The sequence below is a fragment of the Parasteatoda tepidariorum genome, chromosome 8 (genome assembly GCF_043381705.1).
Source record: "Parasteatoda tepidariorum isolate YZ-2023 chromosome 8, CAS_Ptep_4.0, whole genome shotgun sequence".
Taxonomy (NCBI): Eukaryota; Metazoa; Arthropoda; class Arachnida; order Araneae; family Theridiidae; genus Parasteatoda; species Parasteatoda tepidariorum.
In genome coordinates, this window is record NC_092211.1 from 26,246,152 (window position 1) to 26,265,943 (window position 19,792).

General features: G+C 28.3%; 1 protein-coding gene across 2 annotated transcripts in view; it reads left to right on the plus strand.

Annotated features, from left to right (window-relative positions):
- Nucleotides 1-303: 303 nt before the first annotated feature.
- The window catches only part of LOC107450961 (cyclin-dependent kinase inhibitor 1-like), a 29,101-nt gene continuing 9,612 nt past the window's right edge, over nt 304-19,792 (plus strand). For both annotated transcript variants that reach the window (XM_071184514.1, XM_071184515.1), the window contains exon 1: nt 304-973. In XM_071184514.1, coding sequence (XP_071040615.1) covers nt 649-973 — 325 coding nt within the window. In that variant the 5' untranslated portion in view covers nt 304-648. The remainder of the gene's footprint in view (nt 974-19,792) is intronic.

Below are 19,792 nucleotides of genomic sequence, written 5' to 3' on the forward strand. Positions count from 1 at the left end.
CATTTTATATTTAATGTTTATCTAAAACATTTCTACAAAATTCAGTCTATTGAAAGTTTAAATCAAAGTTATTGTATTGTACTCATTTTAGATTTATTTTAATGCTTATTATTGTAAAAAAAAAGTATTGATGGTGCTTTAATGATCAACCTAAGAAACAATGTACTTGGAATGTTACATCAATTATATATTCAGTAAAAGGTTCATGTAATCAATTGTGAAAAGAAAAGTTATTTCAGTTTTTAAGAACTACAAATCTAGCCAAGTTAGGAATCAAAGTCTAATAATATCGCCAAACTTCCCGGAGTATGTGACGTAACTACCTGCATACAGCAACCCTTCATAACAAACCACAAAAAGAGAAAATCAGCTTCAAACAAAACAACAAAAAAAAGCGAGCTGCAGCATAGAACAACACGCTGAGCAAATGAGAGAAGAAAAAAAAGCTAAAAAAAAAAGAAGTAGAAAGCTGGAGAGATGTAAAAGGAATAATAAAAAAAGAATCTCTCCCCGCGTCCCCCTTTACTCCGCGTGTTTACGAGAGAGAGATCGTTCATCTAAGCTGCACGGCTCTCGAAAGCATCATTTTGATGGTGATTTCTGTGCGGTGCGGTCCTTATCTCAGTTTTGTCTCTGATGTTTTGAAACATGGGTGATGTTACTGCTGTGGGGGCCCTATCAGGCCCCACCCCCAGGACAAATGCCCGATGGCCAGTACGGTCAGTAAAAAGATGTTTGTTTGGGATACCCGATCCCGAAGAACTGCGGACTCATCTCGAGAAAGAGACACTACAACAGTATGAAAAAAATAAGCAAAAATGGAACTTTGATTTCGTGGCAGAAATGCCATTGGACTGTGGTCAGTATTCCTGGAAAAAAATTCGAAGGGATGATGACCTATCGGATAAGAGCGGATCTACCACCGAAACTAGTAGTTGTGAGGATATAGTTGTGGAGCAAAAACTCATAACGGGTAATTATTATTATTATTATTTTTTTTTTTTAATTTTGTAGTTATTTTATTCATTTTTCGCGAATTTAAATTACGGTCGTTGTTTTTTGGTTAAAGAAAACGATGTCAACGTGCATTTGTTGCTTTTAGCTTTCTAGGAAACGCGTGATAATCGTTTGCGATAAAAGTGGATGTTTGTTTACTAGCCACGCCCCTTCGATAAAGCTTGAATTTGTTATTTTTTCGTTCAGTTCTTGGTATATATATTTTTAATTACCGAACTATTTGATATTAGCGATTCAGATGTGTCATCTGCAAATTGTTTTTTTTTTTCTTCCTTTTTTTTTGCTGAAAAATAAAGTGAAATATATTGCCTCGAGTATATCTTATGTCATCTATATAAAATTATACTTGTTTCGTTATAATTCCAAAACTTAATTCGTTTTTTAGTATAATCGCGCGATGAATAACTAATTATTTGAATTTTTATTTTGTATAATACAAAATTATGCTTATATTAGTATAATTTTATGCATATATTAGTGTGAGGATTCGATTTATTAAAAATAACTGGTTATTATACATAACTAAAATGTGTTATAATGATCGATAATGATCTAGTAATCATAAATAACAAGTATGTTAGAAAAAATAAATTAATTTTTAGTGTTAGTTTTCTTGAATAAGAGATAATGCAAATAACCAACTAAAGAGATAAACTTAAAAATATTCCATTAAAATAACGAACTTTTTTATTGCCGTTTGTTATAGTTTATGATTTTTTTTTAAATAAACAGTATAAATACTCTTTCGAAAGGGTTTCGAATTTAAAACCTTTAATATAAATGAGTTTGTATACTAATATTTCTGCAACAAGCTGTTTAATTCACGTGCGCTCAAAATTATTTTTACAACTTTTTACTCTAAAAATATTAATTTCAAACTTATTATTGGTTTATTATTTTCTCAACTTTAAAATAACGTTCTTCTAACATTTGTTAAACTTATATATTATTTTTAAGATCAGAATAAACTCGCTTCCAAAAATTACCACAAAAAATGGAGTGATTGATTTAAAATCAAATTTGAATCTTCTTTATTTGTATATACTGTAATTACGAATTTATATAAAATAATTTAGATTATTTGATTAAAATAATATGATACATTTATTAGAGCATAGCATCATGAACTTTAAAAGCAATTTATATTATATAATTTGGTAAATTGTTGTTTTTTGATAAACATCATTCTAAAATATGATTTCTTAATTTATAAATGCTAGCGTAAATCAAGTATTTTTTAAAACATGCAAAAATTAATTTTTTAAGATTAGTTTGAAAGTTTTTCACTTGTTAACAAATGCCTGACAGGTTGTGTAATGATTTTTACAAATCAATATCAGTCGAATTATTATTTAAATTCAACTAAACGTAAAACTTATTATAAAATAGACTTTTAAATAATGTGTTGAATGATTACTATTGAAATAAACTCACTTGTTTTAATGGCTTAAATATTAAATCTTTGAAATTAATATATAAAGGCACTCAGGTGTTGCCTGTTGGCTTCATAATCTTTTTTATTCCTAAAAATATTTAATATCCGTGAAAATTAGATTTTTTTTATGAATAAATTCGATTTAATAGTTATTTGGTTAAAAAACTTCACAAATGTCATAAAGATTTCTTTTTGCGTCAAGCAAGAATTAATTTACCTGGATTGCAACTTAGAAAGCTTCGCAACTGGTCCACCGTTTGGATACCTTCACGGGCAAAACAACCAAAAAGAACTCCCTTGAGTTAATGTCATCAATTAAAGTATAGAAAAATAACAAATTGAAATTTAGAAACATTATTAGCTGTTTACTGATTTCAACTGATAAAATATTTTATTGAAATAACCAATTTACAATATCTCATAGTACTTTTTTATAATTAAAGAATTTTATGTATGTTTTTATACCATCTGATACAACGATGGGCTTTCACAATAATAATCATAAACTGCACCATTAAGTTATGTTATCAATTTAAATTTAAAAAAATTAAAATATTTTTTATACAAAATTATGACAATTATAAAGTTTCAAAATTAATATCATAATTGATTTATTTAAAGGTTTTTACGCATGAAATATTTTGCTGAGTAAAAAAGATATGCAGAAATAACTTTTAAATTACATTTAAATTAATTCAATAAAGTGTAATTCTGATTGATTTTTTGCTAATTTCTAACATGTTAAATATTAAAATATGTTTTAATCATTGATTAAAATAAAATGTATTGTATAGAACTAGTCATATAAAAATTAACCGGATAAATTAATGTAAGATATTATAATGTATTCCGGCTTAATACATTATGATTAATGTAAATGATATATGTAAAAATTATATTGGGACTTTTATTTTACTAGGATAAAATTTAATAGGGAAACTTGAAATTTATTTGAAATTCAGTTTATTACATTCATAAATTTCATTTTATTATTTATTTCCACACAAAGAAATGCATGAATTAAAATTGAATTCTTAAGTAATTTTTAATATTTTTTGTCCATATTTTGTAATTTAAGTATTAAAATTAAATGTTGCTGCTCTCCAAACAAAATATTTGTCGAAATTCTTCATCTAGTTTGAATCTTAATTTACCATGGAGTCAGGAAAATAGCTGTAGTCGCAACGCTTGTACATAAATAATTTGACGGTTACTGGTTGAATAAAATATCATTTTATGAATATTCTCCGCTGACGTTTCAAAGCTGTTGAGAAAACAGATATGCTTGGAAAGAAACAGAAAATACAAGCCAAGGACGTGTCCCTGCTTGATGCCACCCGTCGGGAAGTAAATTTAATCATAAAAGCGATAAAAAGAATTATGCCAGTCGTACAGAATAAAAGCTACGTCACAGCCATGTGTCAATACTTAGATATCGTCTGCCTGTTTCCATGGCAAAAAATAAGAAAAAAAGACGTGCAATTCAAAAGAAAATAAATAACGTGATCATTCTTTTAAGGATGGCGAAACCGAATGAAAAATAAACTCGAATTATTTTCAACTTCCGCATTCTCCACACTTTTTTAACTTTATTCAATCCACCCACTTGTGCAGAGATAAGGAGGAATAACTACTGTTAAAGAACGTAAACTGAAAAATGGTTCAATGTTTTCAAGTTGTTTGTCCGCAGCGGTTGATAGTTTAAAATTGCTCCCGAGTGTCTGCATTTCCGTGGCTAGACAAGTTTTAAATTGTTTTTCTTTTTTCATATTTGTTATTTATTGTCATGGTTGTTTTAGGGAAGTTATTTTGCAACGCAAAGCTACATCAGCCAAGAAAAAATAATTTCAAATTTGTTTAAGCAGCTTTGCAATTTAAAACTAACGTAACGATTCGTTCAATTTTGTAACTAATTATTTATTGATTAGTTCTTAGATTAATTCGTTTAAGTTGAAATTTAACAAAAACCATAATGGCCATAAATATTACTGTCCTCTGATTATATTTTACTATTTGTTAAATTCTATCTCTATCTCACAATCAAGAAAGAAGAAAAAAGCAATTTACTATCGTGACAGTTTTTAGTACAATTAGAAACTCGAAGGATTTTATCTTAATAATTGTTTTAATTTTTTTTTAATTAAAGTAACCAAGATGATTAAAGTTAATAAAATATTAATGGTAGAAAAAAGTTCATATTATTAAAAAAAGGTTCATATATTTCTCTATAAATTAAACCGTTTTTGTTTGCACTGAAAAAATTTAAATCGTTATTCTCCTTTTTGATAATTAATGATGTATTACTGTACTTGCGTGAGATGATACCTTTTACAAAGCATGCTGTTCGTTAAATGAAAAACAAAATGATATTGTCTCGTTAAGAAAAAAATAATAAAATAATAATTGTCTCGTTAAAAAAAACTAAAAACAAAATGATTAAAAAAATCGTTTTATTATTTACTATTCATATTACTCAATGAGATTCTTTTAAAAATTAAATTTTTAAAAAAATAAAATGCTCAGGAAATCGCATCGCGTGGCGATTATGTATAAACATTTCATTTAAAAAGTAAACCTACAGAAAAAAATTTAAAATTGCAGTTTCTTTAGTTCATAACGTCAAAAGTGTTACACTGTATTTTGTTTTATTGGAACAGATTTTTAATCTTCATCAAACGATTCTATAAATAATAAATTTTCTAAATTTTTAATTTTCTTTTGTTTTGTAACAAAATGTGATTGAACTGTTTTCAAAACATAGTCACATCATTATAATTATTGTTTCAGGTACCGGAATTTTTAAAATGAAGCCGTTAGTTTCCTTTAAGTTATAATGTATATTTCATTAGAAACTTGTAGAAACACATTTATTTAATATATGTATTTAGTTAATTGTATCGTCCATGATTGTGCTGCTGAAAAATTCATTGATAAAAAAAATAATTAAAAATGTGCGAATACAGATAAATAAAAACTATTAAGATTTTACCAAAGATAATAATCATATATTTGGCAGCATTATTTTTAATAACTGTTTTACATAGTTATAGCGAATAGCTTAGGCAAACATATCATTCGAAATCGGATATTTAAGCGAAGTTTTTTGTTATTTATGATATTGTATGATATTGCTTTAATACTGTATTTAGTAAACACTAGTCTGAATTTAAAAAAATGAAGTAAAGTAGAAAATTTTCTCTGTGCGTGGGTACGCTAACAATAAAATTTAACGAAAATAAATTCTCCTACGAAGAGCAGTTTTGTTCCAATACCTTCACCATCTTTGGATCGAGTAGCGCGCAGCAAGGGTCTTGGCATTTTGCCAATTTCTTATTTCGCTGCACACATAGGCAAGTTTTTGGATGTAAACAACTTTATCTGATTCTGATGAGTTGCACCTGCAAAAAGCATTTACATCATCCTTCTTTAGAATTAATTTCATTTCATATATTGTATTAGTTTTGGAATCTATAATGGTAAAATAGTTTTAATAAATTAAAAATGTTTCAATTTAATTTTTTTTCTTCTTCTTCTTTCAATTCTGAGAAACATAAATGGGATATCTGAATATTTACTCAGTGAATTTTTGTTATTAGTTGAACTGCAAAACAGAATTTTATTGATTTAAAAATATTATTGCGTTGTACACTTAGTTTTATTGTTAAAAGACAATATTAAGTCCTTCATATTGCTGCACTCTGTTGGCAAGAATTCCAGATAATTTTCATAACACATATTTATTTAAATGTCTTAAAACTTCTTGGATGAAAACTCGCACAAAATTTTACAAAAAAGAATGTATTGAATTTTTCTGGCAACTTTTTTTTTTTTTAAATTTAGTTTGTTATTTCCGAATTTAACCAAGAAAAAAGTTTATTTAGTATGGGGATTATGTAATATTTAATAAAACATTGATTAAAAATTAATCATATGTTTTTTCAATGAGTAAATGGAATTTGATAAACTGTTGTAAACGTTGCAGTCATAGTTCAAAAATTCGGCGTAATATCGAAAACCATACTTTTTATGGAATGCCAATAACTAGACTCTTTACCAAAAGGTCAAGTAGGAAATACATCAGACATTCTGCAAAATGTCTTAATATTTTATAAAATGCTGGCCTTTTAAAAGATTGCATATAACATATGTGTAAATTTCTTTTAAATTAGATGATTTCTGGGGATTCAATTATCTAAACGCGATAATTTTGTGTAAATTTACAATAACATAGTTTAAGAAAACTTGCAATATTATTATATTAAAGCTTAACAAAATACTATTTTTTTATATTTTGTAGAATGTTTGAAATTTAAAAAAAATTTCGATCCAGCTTAACTTCGACTGAACATAGTGTATTTGCCAAAAAAAAAAAAAAAAAAAAAAAAAAAAAAAAAAAAAAAAAAAAAAAACATCCATTCACTCCTAGAGTGTGATCATTTCAAAAATAAAAATAAATTTTGATTTGTGCTTTCTTTTGCTTTTTTTATGAACAATGCTTGACACTAATCTTTATAAACATTAAATTTACATTTTTTTTTTATTTCCAAAAGAAAAAAAATAAAGTAAATAAAATTGTGAAAAGTCGCAATTTTCTTACTTTTGTAGTCAATTGGTAGGGGTCTAAAATCACAAAAAATATTCTTAAATTAAATTGAAGCGAAACTTGTATTTTTCGAAAAAGCGAAAGCTAATTAAATACTTTATACAGTTCAACCAGAATAATAAAAAAAGTCTTGAAAATTCGAATTTAGTTTTAACAATAACTATGCAAACACACGATCTAAAACATCGTTGTCTTATAAACTAAACGCAAAAGATGAACCACTTTTTACAAGTGTTATACCACCGTAATTATCATCGCACTGACGTTTTTTCCCCCAACTACGAATTGGGGTCATTATTAAATAACTAAACACGATTAGAAAATAACCCCCTTTGGCCGCAAAAAGGAAAGATTTGCGACAAATAAACTGAGATTTTATAGCGTCATTTTAACTGTCATAGTTAACTTCCCTGGAAACGTGTGGCAATGACGTAATTTTTCGTCTTAAACACTGAGCTAATTGGCTATCGCCCTCTGACGTAGTTCGCCCTATATACGCTTCCAGGATATGCGACATCCTTTTTGAACAATTTACAAGCTCTATTTTTTTCCATTCTTTAATTTTTGTCGCGCTAAAAACGTGATTGTCTCTTAATAAATTTTTACTGTATAATATGTCCATGAGAGAGGATATTGACAATGAAAAATGTTTATCTGATAGGTTTCTTAAAAGCGTCTAGACTCCGGGCTGGTCGTTCGAAATCATAGTAAACATGCAATATAAAAAATTTCGGATCAAATTACGGTATGAAGTATCAGCACTTTGGGTGCATCATCCGTAAAATTTATTTTACCGTAAAATCCGTTTTTATCGTAAAATAATGTACCGTAATTTTCACATTAATATTCATTTCATTATTCCGTGATTTTACGGTTATTATTTCTGTAAAAATACGATATATCAAATTTTTGCTCCGTATCATGTTCATAAAAATGGATTTTAAGGTAAAATAAGTACCGGCACCCTTAATGCAGGTACTTTTTGTCCTAATTTGTTCCTGAAATTTTTACAGTGTGCCTTTTATACCCATTAAAGGATATCGTTTGAACTTTATTTTTTTACTAGCTGCTACAGATTTAACTCGTTTTCCGAAATTCCTTTTTATTAAATTTTTTATCTTTGTTTATTTATTACGTAAATACCCGTTCATCATACGGGATATAAAAAAAAGTAAATAATCAATATATCGATATTAAAGACTACGAAATTGTGCACTATTAACTAATCGTCAATAATAACTAGCACAATTAAATAAGCTATATCAATTCCTGTTTATTTATTATTATTTGTTGCCCTTCCCGGTGGTTATTAGAATAAGAAAAACATGTTTTAAGAAATTCAACCCATCACATGAAAGAGTAACTGTTATCAGTATCATTTGATATAATGCTTTTGTTTGAGGTCAGTTCCTGATTATCAAAAATTACAGTAATCAACGATATTTATCCGGTACTTATCCCATTTAGAACGTTCTATTCGGCCAGATTTCATCGAAAAATATACTTGGCCCAGAAAAAGCGAAATTACTCCAATGAATGGCCGCTAAATCGGATCTTTTTATTATTATAATTGACAGGATTAATTTGCCGTAAAAAAATTATTTTTTTTAAAATCATTTTCCGATAATGAGAGAAATAATATAATTTCAGTTTTGATATAAATACATTCAAACTTTTAATTTTGGGGAAATTTCACTATTGTTCAGCCGGATTTCATCTATAAGACGTCCGTTGCCTAGTAACTGAGAGTGACGTCATCGTAGGTAAATCGTGGCATTTGCCGATTTAGAAACCAATCAGATTCAACATACACGTATGAAGCCGCTTTTAAGTATCCAATTAATAAATCTTGTTTAAATAAAAATGTTTAACCATGATCACGAGTTGCTAGTACCCAATTATGAAATCTTTTCATTTATTATTTCCCAAATTAATTTTTATTTTATGTTTCATAACCGTCGTTGAACAGCCGACCCAATTTTTGGGTTTACGACTGCTAATCCTCAACTCCGTCCGTAGCCTTGTAATTTTGAACCCATTCCAGAAGACAAGGGAACTCCTGGATCAAGCATTGGGAGAAATCTGCCTTCGCGGAGGACTTTTTTTGATGGAACTAACCCGAATTTGCGTTATATGGAGAGGAAGATCATGAGAACCTTCCACGGTTAGTCTGACGCCAAGGGGACTCTAACCCATGATCCGTCTACCACTCAGGATATTTCACGTCAGCAATGTGGTCGGTGTGAGCCGGGTGCTGAATTTGAATTAACCAGCCACATCTGGGATCGAACCTGGGTCACCTCATTAGGAGGCGAGCGCTCTATCCCTGAGCCACCTTCCCGAATTAATTCGTAAATTTTTAAATAGCTTATTTAAACAACAACAAAATTGCAGGTTCTCATCGCTTCTTAAGTTAGCTTCTTCGCATTAGTTGCGCACACTGTAAGAAAAAAATGCGAAATTGTTTTTGGTATTTACAGTTACAACTACAGTTTCAAACCCAATATATAAAATGAAATTCAGTGCTCTTAATCTATATCAATTCAACTTAAAAATTCAGGGGTCTGTCCAGACATTTTGTAAAAGATCCGGTTTTTATGAAATTGTGAAAAAATTACTCACATTCTTTCAACCAGGGCCCTGCTTTTATGAATTTGTGCTATTAGGGTTCGGTTATTGCAAAAAACTTTTTCAATGAGTTTTTTTAAATAGATACAAGATTATGCTCAGCACTGTAAAATTATTATTAAAAAAAAATTAAATTTTCAAAAATAAACAGCAATTGCTGCTTCTAAATTAGAGATGCAACATACAAATATTTGGTATTTAGCCTATGCTGCTGAGCGCAGAATATTCATTTCGGACGAATAATGGAAGAATCGTCTGCCGAAGACAAATTCGTTTACATCCATCTTTCTTGTTTTCTGCCCTGGGAAGGGTTTATTCAGTTAACAAAACAATAATGAAGATAAACAAATTTGTGAAGGGTCCGATTAAAAGAAAAATCATTTTGTGAAGGGTCCATTTTTAAAGTTAAAATATTTTGTGAAGGATCCGTTTTTATGAAAGGATATTTTGTGAAGGGTCCGTTAACGGACCCAAATTTCTTCTAAACAGATCCCTGACTACTCTTTCAATTTTACTCCTTTACGAAAAATAAAATCCTGATCCAAGTATGAAGTTAAAGAATGTTTTAGAATACCGGTAGTGGAAGAAGGTGGTTTCGAAAGTTTTTTATTACCAGATCGTGCGTTTTCTTGTTCGTGAACTACCGCAGCTGTGTTCATCAATGCTTCGTGATAATATTTTGAAAGTTACACCTGTGCATACAGCACCAAGCTATTTTACTCTGGCTAAAATTAAAGCGCATGAGCTTATAATTTCCTCACTGCCATTTACTTTTTTCTTCCTTTTCTTCAAAATCCTTCATTAAACACTTAGGCACAAATATCGTGCTTTCTTCTTTTCATGATTTATTGTACCTCATTAGTAAAAAATTTTGTTTTGCCAAAAAGTTAAATATTATGAATGCAGTTTGTACGACTTCAAATTAACGTTATCAAAAAAATCCCTTCTAAATGGCGTTGCATTAATTCCCCCTAAAATTTATGTAATTTATTAATTAAAATAATTTGTTTTGCTTGAATTGCACTATCTTGTTAGAAACAAGAAGATAATGGTTCATGTTGCACTGTTAAAATCAAGATAATGGTCATGTTTTCCTTATTTGCATGGCATATTGCACTGTATTGTTAGTACCAAGATAATGCCACGGTTTCGTGTTTGTGAGGCATAATTCTCTAGTTTGTTGAAAATAAGAATTTTTTTAAAAACTTGAAAAACACAACAATTGTTTTATGTGGTAAAACCCACATATCAGATTCTAAAACTATGTGCAATTTTGCGTCAATAATAAAGGCAATCATTTGGAACAATTATTTTTAAATGCTTTCTGTTATGTTGAAAGTCTTTTTAACCATTAGCATAAAAATGAACTTTTTTTTAAAATTTTTATGCATGTAATTCCCGTAATAAATTTAATCTGATATTGAATATGTAAATCATAAATTTAATCATAATAAATTTAATTTTACAATATTAAAACTGAGTGTAAAATTTAGTTCCCCTAGTAATAACATGTTAATACAGGGATTTCGAACTTACATGAGGCCGGGGGCCACAATTAAAAACACAAATCAAATGGCGGGGCGCAACTTTATCAAACTTTTATGTAGGACTATTTTATGTTTGAAAGAACATTAAATATTACTGTCAGATTTTTACCAAGTTGTACAAAACAAAAATATTGAATTACAAAGTTAAAAAAAAGTAGATTTTTAAAAATATTTAATTGCATATTAAAAAATTCGGGCTACAATAACTTTAATGTGCACCCATGCATTAAACAATTAAAGTGCAACAGATATCTAATTGTTAAAATATAAAACTTTTAAAATGGTTGGTATTAAAACTTACATAGTAGCACACAAAATGTTCAATGACAAAATTGAGGTTTGTCTGCTGCAACCACCAGAGAATAGATATTTACATTTAAAATTTACAAATGTGTGTGTAAATATTTTCGTCCAAAATGAGTGGTTTCAAAAAGTTAAACAGGAGAATTTCTTCGAGAAAATTTCTGATTACACACTTGCTAAATTATATCCACAAAATACAAAAAAAATGCAATAAAAAAGAGCAACGTACACGATTATTTTTGTATCTGAATTAATATTTTCTTGGATGCAAAACCTGAGAAATATATTTTTTTGCACCGTTGGTATGATAAATTTCACAGAAACGAAGAAATTAAGTTTTTATTAACGAGAAAAGTATTTTAAACCCATATAGATTTTTACGAAGATTCTCCACTAAAAAATGACAACTAATAAATTTTAGTTCGCGGGCCACAAAAAAAAGATTTCGCGGGCCGGATGCGGCCCGCGAATAGTTGCCAGTTGGAAACCACTGTGTTCATAGATACTTTCTATTTTTTTTATTTTTTTTATCATTGTTCGCGTTTGCAAAACATAATCAAAACATAACGTTTGAATAGCATACTAATAATAAAATTATAACATAATCTACTAACCTTAGAATGATTTTTTCCGCTCCAGTTTTCTATATCTGTTTTGATTCGTTCTAATCGTGAAAAACAACGGATGTCGGCCTGTACTGCATTGTTTATTTATTTATTACTCCCAAACGTATCGCTTATTTTCAAACTGTCTTCTAATTAATATCCGTCCTCATTAATTTGTTCATTTCATATAATTAAGATAATAATAAAAGGAAGAAGTAAATTGTCATTTATAGAAATGGCGCATTGCTTTTTAAAATATATTTGACTTAAATTATTATTTTATTATATATTTGACATACTTTTATTTACATTTCTGGCTATGTTATTGTTACATTTCTTTCTAAAATATATTTGACTTAAATTATTATTTTATTATATGTATGACATACTTTTATTTACATTTCTGGCTATGTTAGTGTTACATTTCTTTCTATATTGTTACATTTCTGGCTATTTTAAAGTTTACTGTTTTAATAATATCTAAAATAAATTCTTATTTTATCTCTGCAAACAGTGCAAAATATAATCATTCAGTTTTAATTCCATTACTATCATTGAATTTTATTTTCCTTTAACTAATATGAACTGTTTCTGATATTAGTTATCTGATATTAATTAAATCGAAGCAAACTAATTTATCTGATATCAATTGAAACTACTGTACAAAATACAATAACCGTTATATTCTGTTGAAGAACTCCCTTTTGTTGTCTTTCCATTTTTTATCAAAAATTATAAAATACAAAATTATTATTAATCGCTTTCTTGCTTTAAAATAGTGCAAAACTAACCGCAAGAAATAAAAATCGCAAATTTTTTCCTCAATATTCTGTACTTAATGCAGATTATAATACATAAATCAATTAACAATGTTCCAAAAAACGCCACCTAGCGGAATTCAAACAGTGTTCCGACCTTCTCAATTATGTAACTTTCAAAAACCATTCAACTCTTATTCTAAACAAATCTACTTTCTCCTTCAACAAAAAATTTTTTTCCTCCGACAGAAACTTTGTAATGACCGGTCAAGCATTTACTCTGTGCAACCAATAAAAAAACGAGTTTTCACTTTCCTTTTTTCACCCACCCTCCACCAATTTTGTTTTTAACCCTTTTTTATCATTCCTCTTAATTGAGATGAGGGGTAAAAAGAGGGGGGATTGTATCAAAATCCAATGTTGTTGATCACGTGTGGGGGTAAAAATGCCTGCTTACCCCTCACAACGTTATCTCTAAGGACAACAGGGAGGGTTGTTCACCTGTTTTTGTTCCAAAATGACGACGATGTCCCATTTACCTTGACCCCGTGCACCAAAGACCGGTTTTGCAGTTTATAGTGTATTATTTATTTATATTTATATATATATTTTTTATTTCTATGAGATTTGAGGGATGTAGGAAAGATACACAATATAACTCCAGAAATTTTCTCAAGTGAGTAATAGCTGGGTGTGCTGATTGATGTACATATAATTATAGGTTGTTATGCTTCGGCCACGCACGCCTTAAAAAAGTTGGTTAATTTTTTTTACAGGTGCTTGAATCTCGATTTAGGCCTAAAGGGTTTAAAAGAGGATCTTAGTTTTTTTTTTCTTCTTTCATACGTTTGATTAGAAAGTACAGAAATAATTTTCTCTTGCAAATAATTTTTTGATTGCCTTGGTAATGAGCATGTAAGCAGAATATTTTTTGGGGCTAGGGAGAATTTATGATAATAATTTTTAAGATTTTAACCATAATAATCATTAATTTTAACCATATTAATTCTGAAAGATATGACAATTTTTTTCCAAGCAGTCCCCCTTTTGTAAATCCCCTCATGGGATTATTATTATATTAAATTATTTGAATCCTCTTTTTATTATTTATTTTTCTCTCGAAAAATGTTTAAACTTTTCATAAGTTGCTTCATTTTTATATAAATTAAACAACCGTTATTACACAGAAATATGGTAAATCTAACTTTCAAAACTGCCGCAACTTGTTGAGTAGTTGAATAATTTCACTGTAAAAAATTCCTGATCAAACTACGATAAAAAAGTATTGTCATCCGTAATATTCATTTTACTGTAAAAAAAATCCATTTTTATTGTAAAATGCATTTTACTGTTTAATTTTATACCGTATATTTTACAGTAATATTTATTTAAATACAGTGATTCAGTGATTTTGCAATAAAATTTACTTCAAAAAATAAGATATATATCAAATTTTTTATTCCGTGAAATTTTACGGTAAAGATGGATTTTATGATAACAGTTTTTAATTAAATGACTTACAGTATTTTAATTTTGTTAAAATTCTTTTATTCACTCTTTAAAAAAAAATTTCATTTTCAAGCATTTTTTTTTTTTTTAATTTTCTTAAAGTTTTTTTTATTCTCTGTAAAACGCAAGATAACATTCCAAGTTTCTGTATGTGTTTTCTTTTATCAATCAAATACAATTTTTCTCCCACTTTCTTACATTTTTTTTTTTAAATTGTTAAAATTCTTTTATTCTCTCTGGGAAAAAAAACTTTCTTTTATTTTCAAGTATTTTTTTTTTTTTTTTTTTTTTTTTTTTTTTTTTTTTTTTTTTTTTTTTTTTTTTTTNTTTTTTTTTTTTTTTTTTTTTATTCTCTTGAAATTCTTCTATTCTCTTTGAGACATAAAATAACATTCCAAGTTTCATTATGGTTGTTTTCTTTCATAAATCAAATGCAGCTTTTCTTCCATATTTTTCTTTCTTTTTTTTATTATTATTATTAATGTTACTTTTTTTACCCGCTTAATTTATAAAAAAAAAAATTTAAAAAAATGTCATGCCTTTAAATATACGTAAACTGGTTTTAGATAGTTGTTTGTGTAGTCATTTGTTTGGTAAAAAACAGTGGAAAGGGTTGAAAGGAAATAAATATAATGAAAAATGTCAACTACATAAGGTCATCGTACCAGGGCTGAGCGGTAATGATGTAATATTTTGAGTGGATAAGGGGAAGCAGCGAGAAAGAAAAGAAGAAAAAAAAAAGGACTAGAAGAAAAACTGAGTTTCTTTTCTGAGAATCTGGACGCGTGCTTTGTGGTTACAAGTTATACCGTAATAGGAACTTAATTTGTTCTAATGAATGGCTTTTATTTTTGAAACAGAACTGTAAGAAACAGGGAGCTTTTTCTATTATTTATAAGATAATTTCCATAAAGTGTCGTACTAAGAACTGAATGTGTTCTAAATGAAGTTTTATTTTTATTATTTAATTTAGGGTTGTCAAATAATTTAGGCAAATAAAATTTAAATTGCTAATAGTATTTTTTTAAAACAAAATATGAGAATATATATTAATTATAAATCATCCATTTTTGAAACAGAAATGTAAGAAACAGGGAGCTTTTTCATTATTTATATGATAATTTCCATAAAGTGACGTACTAAGAACTGAATTTGTTCTAATTGAATTTTTTTTTTAAATTTAATTTAGAGTTGTCAAATAATTTAGGCAAATAAAATTTAAATATAGTATTTTTTTAAAAACAATATGAGAATATATATAAATTATAAATCATCCTATCATCAAAGATTTTATCATGGTAATTTTTTTTCCACGCCTTCATCAGGGGAATGTTTAGTCAATTTAAAATATTGTTTATAAATTTCCCATTAAAAATCCCGCCAAGAAAAACACATAAAATAAATTAAAATACCACTTTTACTTTTATAATAGGGTGAAAAAAATTCAATAACCCTTTCCTGATATAACTATATAATTGTCTATTTCAGCTTAAAATGTAATATTATGAACCATATTTTTTTCTATATATTTTTAATTATCTCTTTTATTGTCGACATTAAAATAACATTACTCATAAAAAAAATTCATGTGCCGATTTTTAGTCCAGTAAAGAAACTTTTAACTATCTTCCACAAACTGTAAAATTGGCATCATAATAATTACCGTATTTGACAAATATAATTGACTATTTTTCAATTTTTCTTCTGTACATTCACAATTCGTTTCGAATCTCCATAATATTTATCACATTCACAACAGAGCCAAAAGTATAGCTGGAATTTCTGTTCTCTCTTTTCCAGCGAAGGATATAAATAATCCTTATAAATTTTTAGTTTAGACAGCCACGGAAGAAATTTGATGACTTGTCTGGACCATTTTGAGCTATAAACCAGAAATTGAGTAAATAGTCTCAAGGTCGCTCGCGCTATAAACGACCTTGCAAAGACGTATTTCGACCTTGTCATGAAACTAGAATAACTTTTTTTAAAAAAATTCTTCTAAGCTTGACTTAGATTTTTAGTTTTGAGATTTAAATAATTTCTGAGTGACTCATAGCCACGTGTTAGACAATTTTGTCCTATCATTTCCTTACGTGAATCATTTTCGTCATGCGATTGGGCAATGTACTGCATTTATTATTGCTGAATTTCAGAAAAATTATTCCACATATTATCTAACTAATGTGCATATTAACTAAGATAATTCATTAAAGTGCCGAAAATTATTCATTTCTGAAATTGCCTAAGTAATCTGAAAATTATCTACATAATCTGCTTGTTGTTACTTGGCCCTTGTTAAGCACATGCACACCAGTGTTTCCCAAAGTGTGGTACGCGTACCCCCTGGGGTACGGGAACAGTTTAGTGGGGGTATTCGTTCTTATGCGAAATATCTTGCAGCAAACGAAAGTTTCAAAAAAGTTTATTTCAAAACAAAGCTACCATGAAAATTTACGATTACGTATTTTTCTATTGGCTATTTTTTGCAGAGTTAACAGTTAATAATTAGTGTTGTCAACAGCCAGTTGTGATTTTTAACTTTAGTGCAATTTTTTTACAGTAAAAAATACATTCATTTTTTTATTAGTGGTACACAGCGATACGAAAAATTTAGAAAGGGTACACAAAAGTCATAAGTTTGGGAAACACTGACCTACACTGTTAGAATTTTCATTCTAAAACTATGGTGAAATGACCAGCAGCAGTCTGTCCATTCAATTAACCGCAAAGTTTACGGTAAAAAAAAAAACATTTTTTTTATCTTTACGTTTTTTTTAACCATTTATAACTAGCATAGTTTAAAAACGGTAAAAATAAAAGAAATTTAACTGTACATTCGAAATAGTTCAGCAGCTTCATGGTGCTGTCATCTATGCGAGAATAAGAGTATCGTATTCTGATAGTCCAGGGTCACAAATTTGGGAGCGCAGGACACTCTTCATGCGTTGAAGGAGTGGTGTCAATGCTGGAACTCGAGCTTCCATTCTGTCGATCATAAGATTGAAAGATTAGCTCTCTCGGTTATAATATGCACCCATCTGCAAGCAACTCAGGGGCTTCATTAGGTACATTTTGGTGCGATAAAATTCTGGTTGTTTAACTATATTAGGTGAAATCAGTTAATAAACTGTTTTTCTCACAATTTGAATACCATCTTATTTATGATTATTTGACTGTTTTGTTTGAATATAGTAAAATTACAATTAAATAAATTGTTATTTAACCATTTTTTCCCGAGCAATTTCTAACAGTTTCGCATGCTCTCGTTAAAGTGAACATTAAAGATCTTTGCTGAACAACATCGTCATTTTTGTACCCTTTAACTAACATAATATTTATTAATTTATTTCTCGACGCATAAATAATCAAGTTAATTATGTTATTATTATTTATATTAATTATTATTATTATTATTAATTATGAGTACCAGACAACCGATAAATTAGTTGACAAAATTATTTTAAAATGATTTAAAATGTAATATGAAAAGAAAAAAGTTAATTCACTACTCTCCTTAAATGAATTTTGTCTCTGCTCTTTTTTCCCTTAATTTTTGTTTGATTTCTAACAGATAAAAGCTAAGTAAAATTAACAAATTCTTTTTAAAAATCTTTTCTATCTTTTTTGGTGGATAAACTTAATGATATAAAATGTTTACGCGTAACAAAAAGAAAGGTTTTAATTAAATTAAGATTATAGCTTATGTCAGTCTAAGCTTTATAACAAAAAAGAAATTTGTAATCATTAGTTATAAAAAGAATAAAAAAGTTAAAGTTAATAACATCTTAACTTGCGCAATTTATCACTTATTGCTGTTAATAGCTTAATAACAAACAAAAAATTTACATGATTTGATGAATAAGTTTAATAACAAACAAGCGTACCGATTTAAGCAGTTTAATGAATCAAGACAAAAAGAAATTCATAATAATTTTTTGAGAATTGATATTAATTTGTTGATACAGTTTAAAAATGAAGAAACATATAGATTTTTGCAGTTTGTAGCTTAATTACAATGACGAAATTGTATTATTTTGTTAAATTAAATTTATAATTGAAAGAATTTACATAATTATTTAAATTAAAGTCATGTTATTGAGCCCCAAATTAATTGAGAAGAAATTCGTGGCGTTGAGTGCAGTCCGATTTTATTGATTATTTTTATGAATGACAATAACTTAGGGTAAGCTCAAAATAATGACGGAATTCTGGGAAATATCTAACACTCAATTTGCTTCCCACTTATTTTGGCACACTATTTTTTGATTTGACGCCAATGTCTTCAGATTAAAAACAGCCACATAATGGCTCTTTTGTTTGAAGCTCATAAAACTATGATTTGAATGTAGTTCAGATAATTTTGTCCGAAATTTTACACTTTTTAGGCACACTATTGAGGTCACCTTATCATTTTTTTAATATGGTAACTTATAGCCATTATAATATATCCTGGAATACTTGGGTCTTTCCATGGAAGGCTTATACATTTCTTTCCTTTTCCTTCTTCCTTCTTTCCTTTCTGAGGATTAAAGGTTTAAAGATCTTGTCTGCCTGCGTCAGACAGTTGGAAGATAAGCCACAACAACAACAATAATTTTCTCTTTCTTTTATTATATATATATATATANAAGAAATTTTTTTTTTTTTTTGATATTTAAAATATTAGGTTGACCAGAAAGTAATGTCCTTTCAGCGCATTAAATATTCGTTAGTCTTAAAAAAAATAAAAAAAAATTTTTTATCCCTTTCGATTAATTTTCGATCCGGTATTGAAAGGTTGTTGCCAAACGAAGGTGAATAAATTATTGATTAAAAATAAAATCTTGATAACAAATATCAAATGCACCGAAACGACATTACTTTCCGGTCCACCTAATATTTACCCGTTTTGGAGCTCAAACAATCTTTACTTTGCCAGTGTATGTTGTAAAAAAAATCAAAGCTTTTACTTTAAAAGGGATTCAAACTGGTTTTATTTTCCTTAGCAAATAACGAACTATTTTATATATTTAAATTATTAGAACTGTTCTAGCAGTCAGTTCTCACTATATGTGTTCGTAAAAATAAATCCGATAAAATAAAAATGAAAACGAAGCAGTTTAATGTCCTCTTGAGGCTTTCATAAACTGAGCGAAAATGAGATTCCCATCCTAATGAGGCAGCCAAATCTCCCTGATTAATATTCAGTTGGATTAAAAACAGTGCCTAGTGAAAGAGCCACACACTCTTTAATTGAGTCACCCGTGGTCATAGTTAATGAAGCTGGGCCAAAATATCCCACGGTAATGCTCAGGAGATTCTCCTCGATGCGCTCCACGTAGGCCCGACCGGAATTGCGCAATTGCGTTCTAGCGCTCTTGAATATGCCAGTACGAATAGCTCTTGAG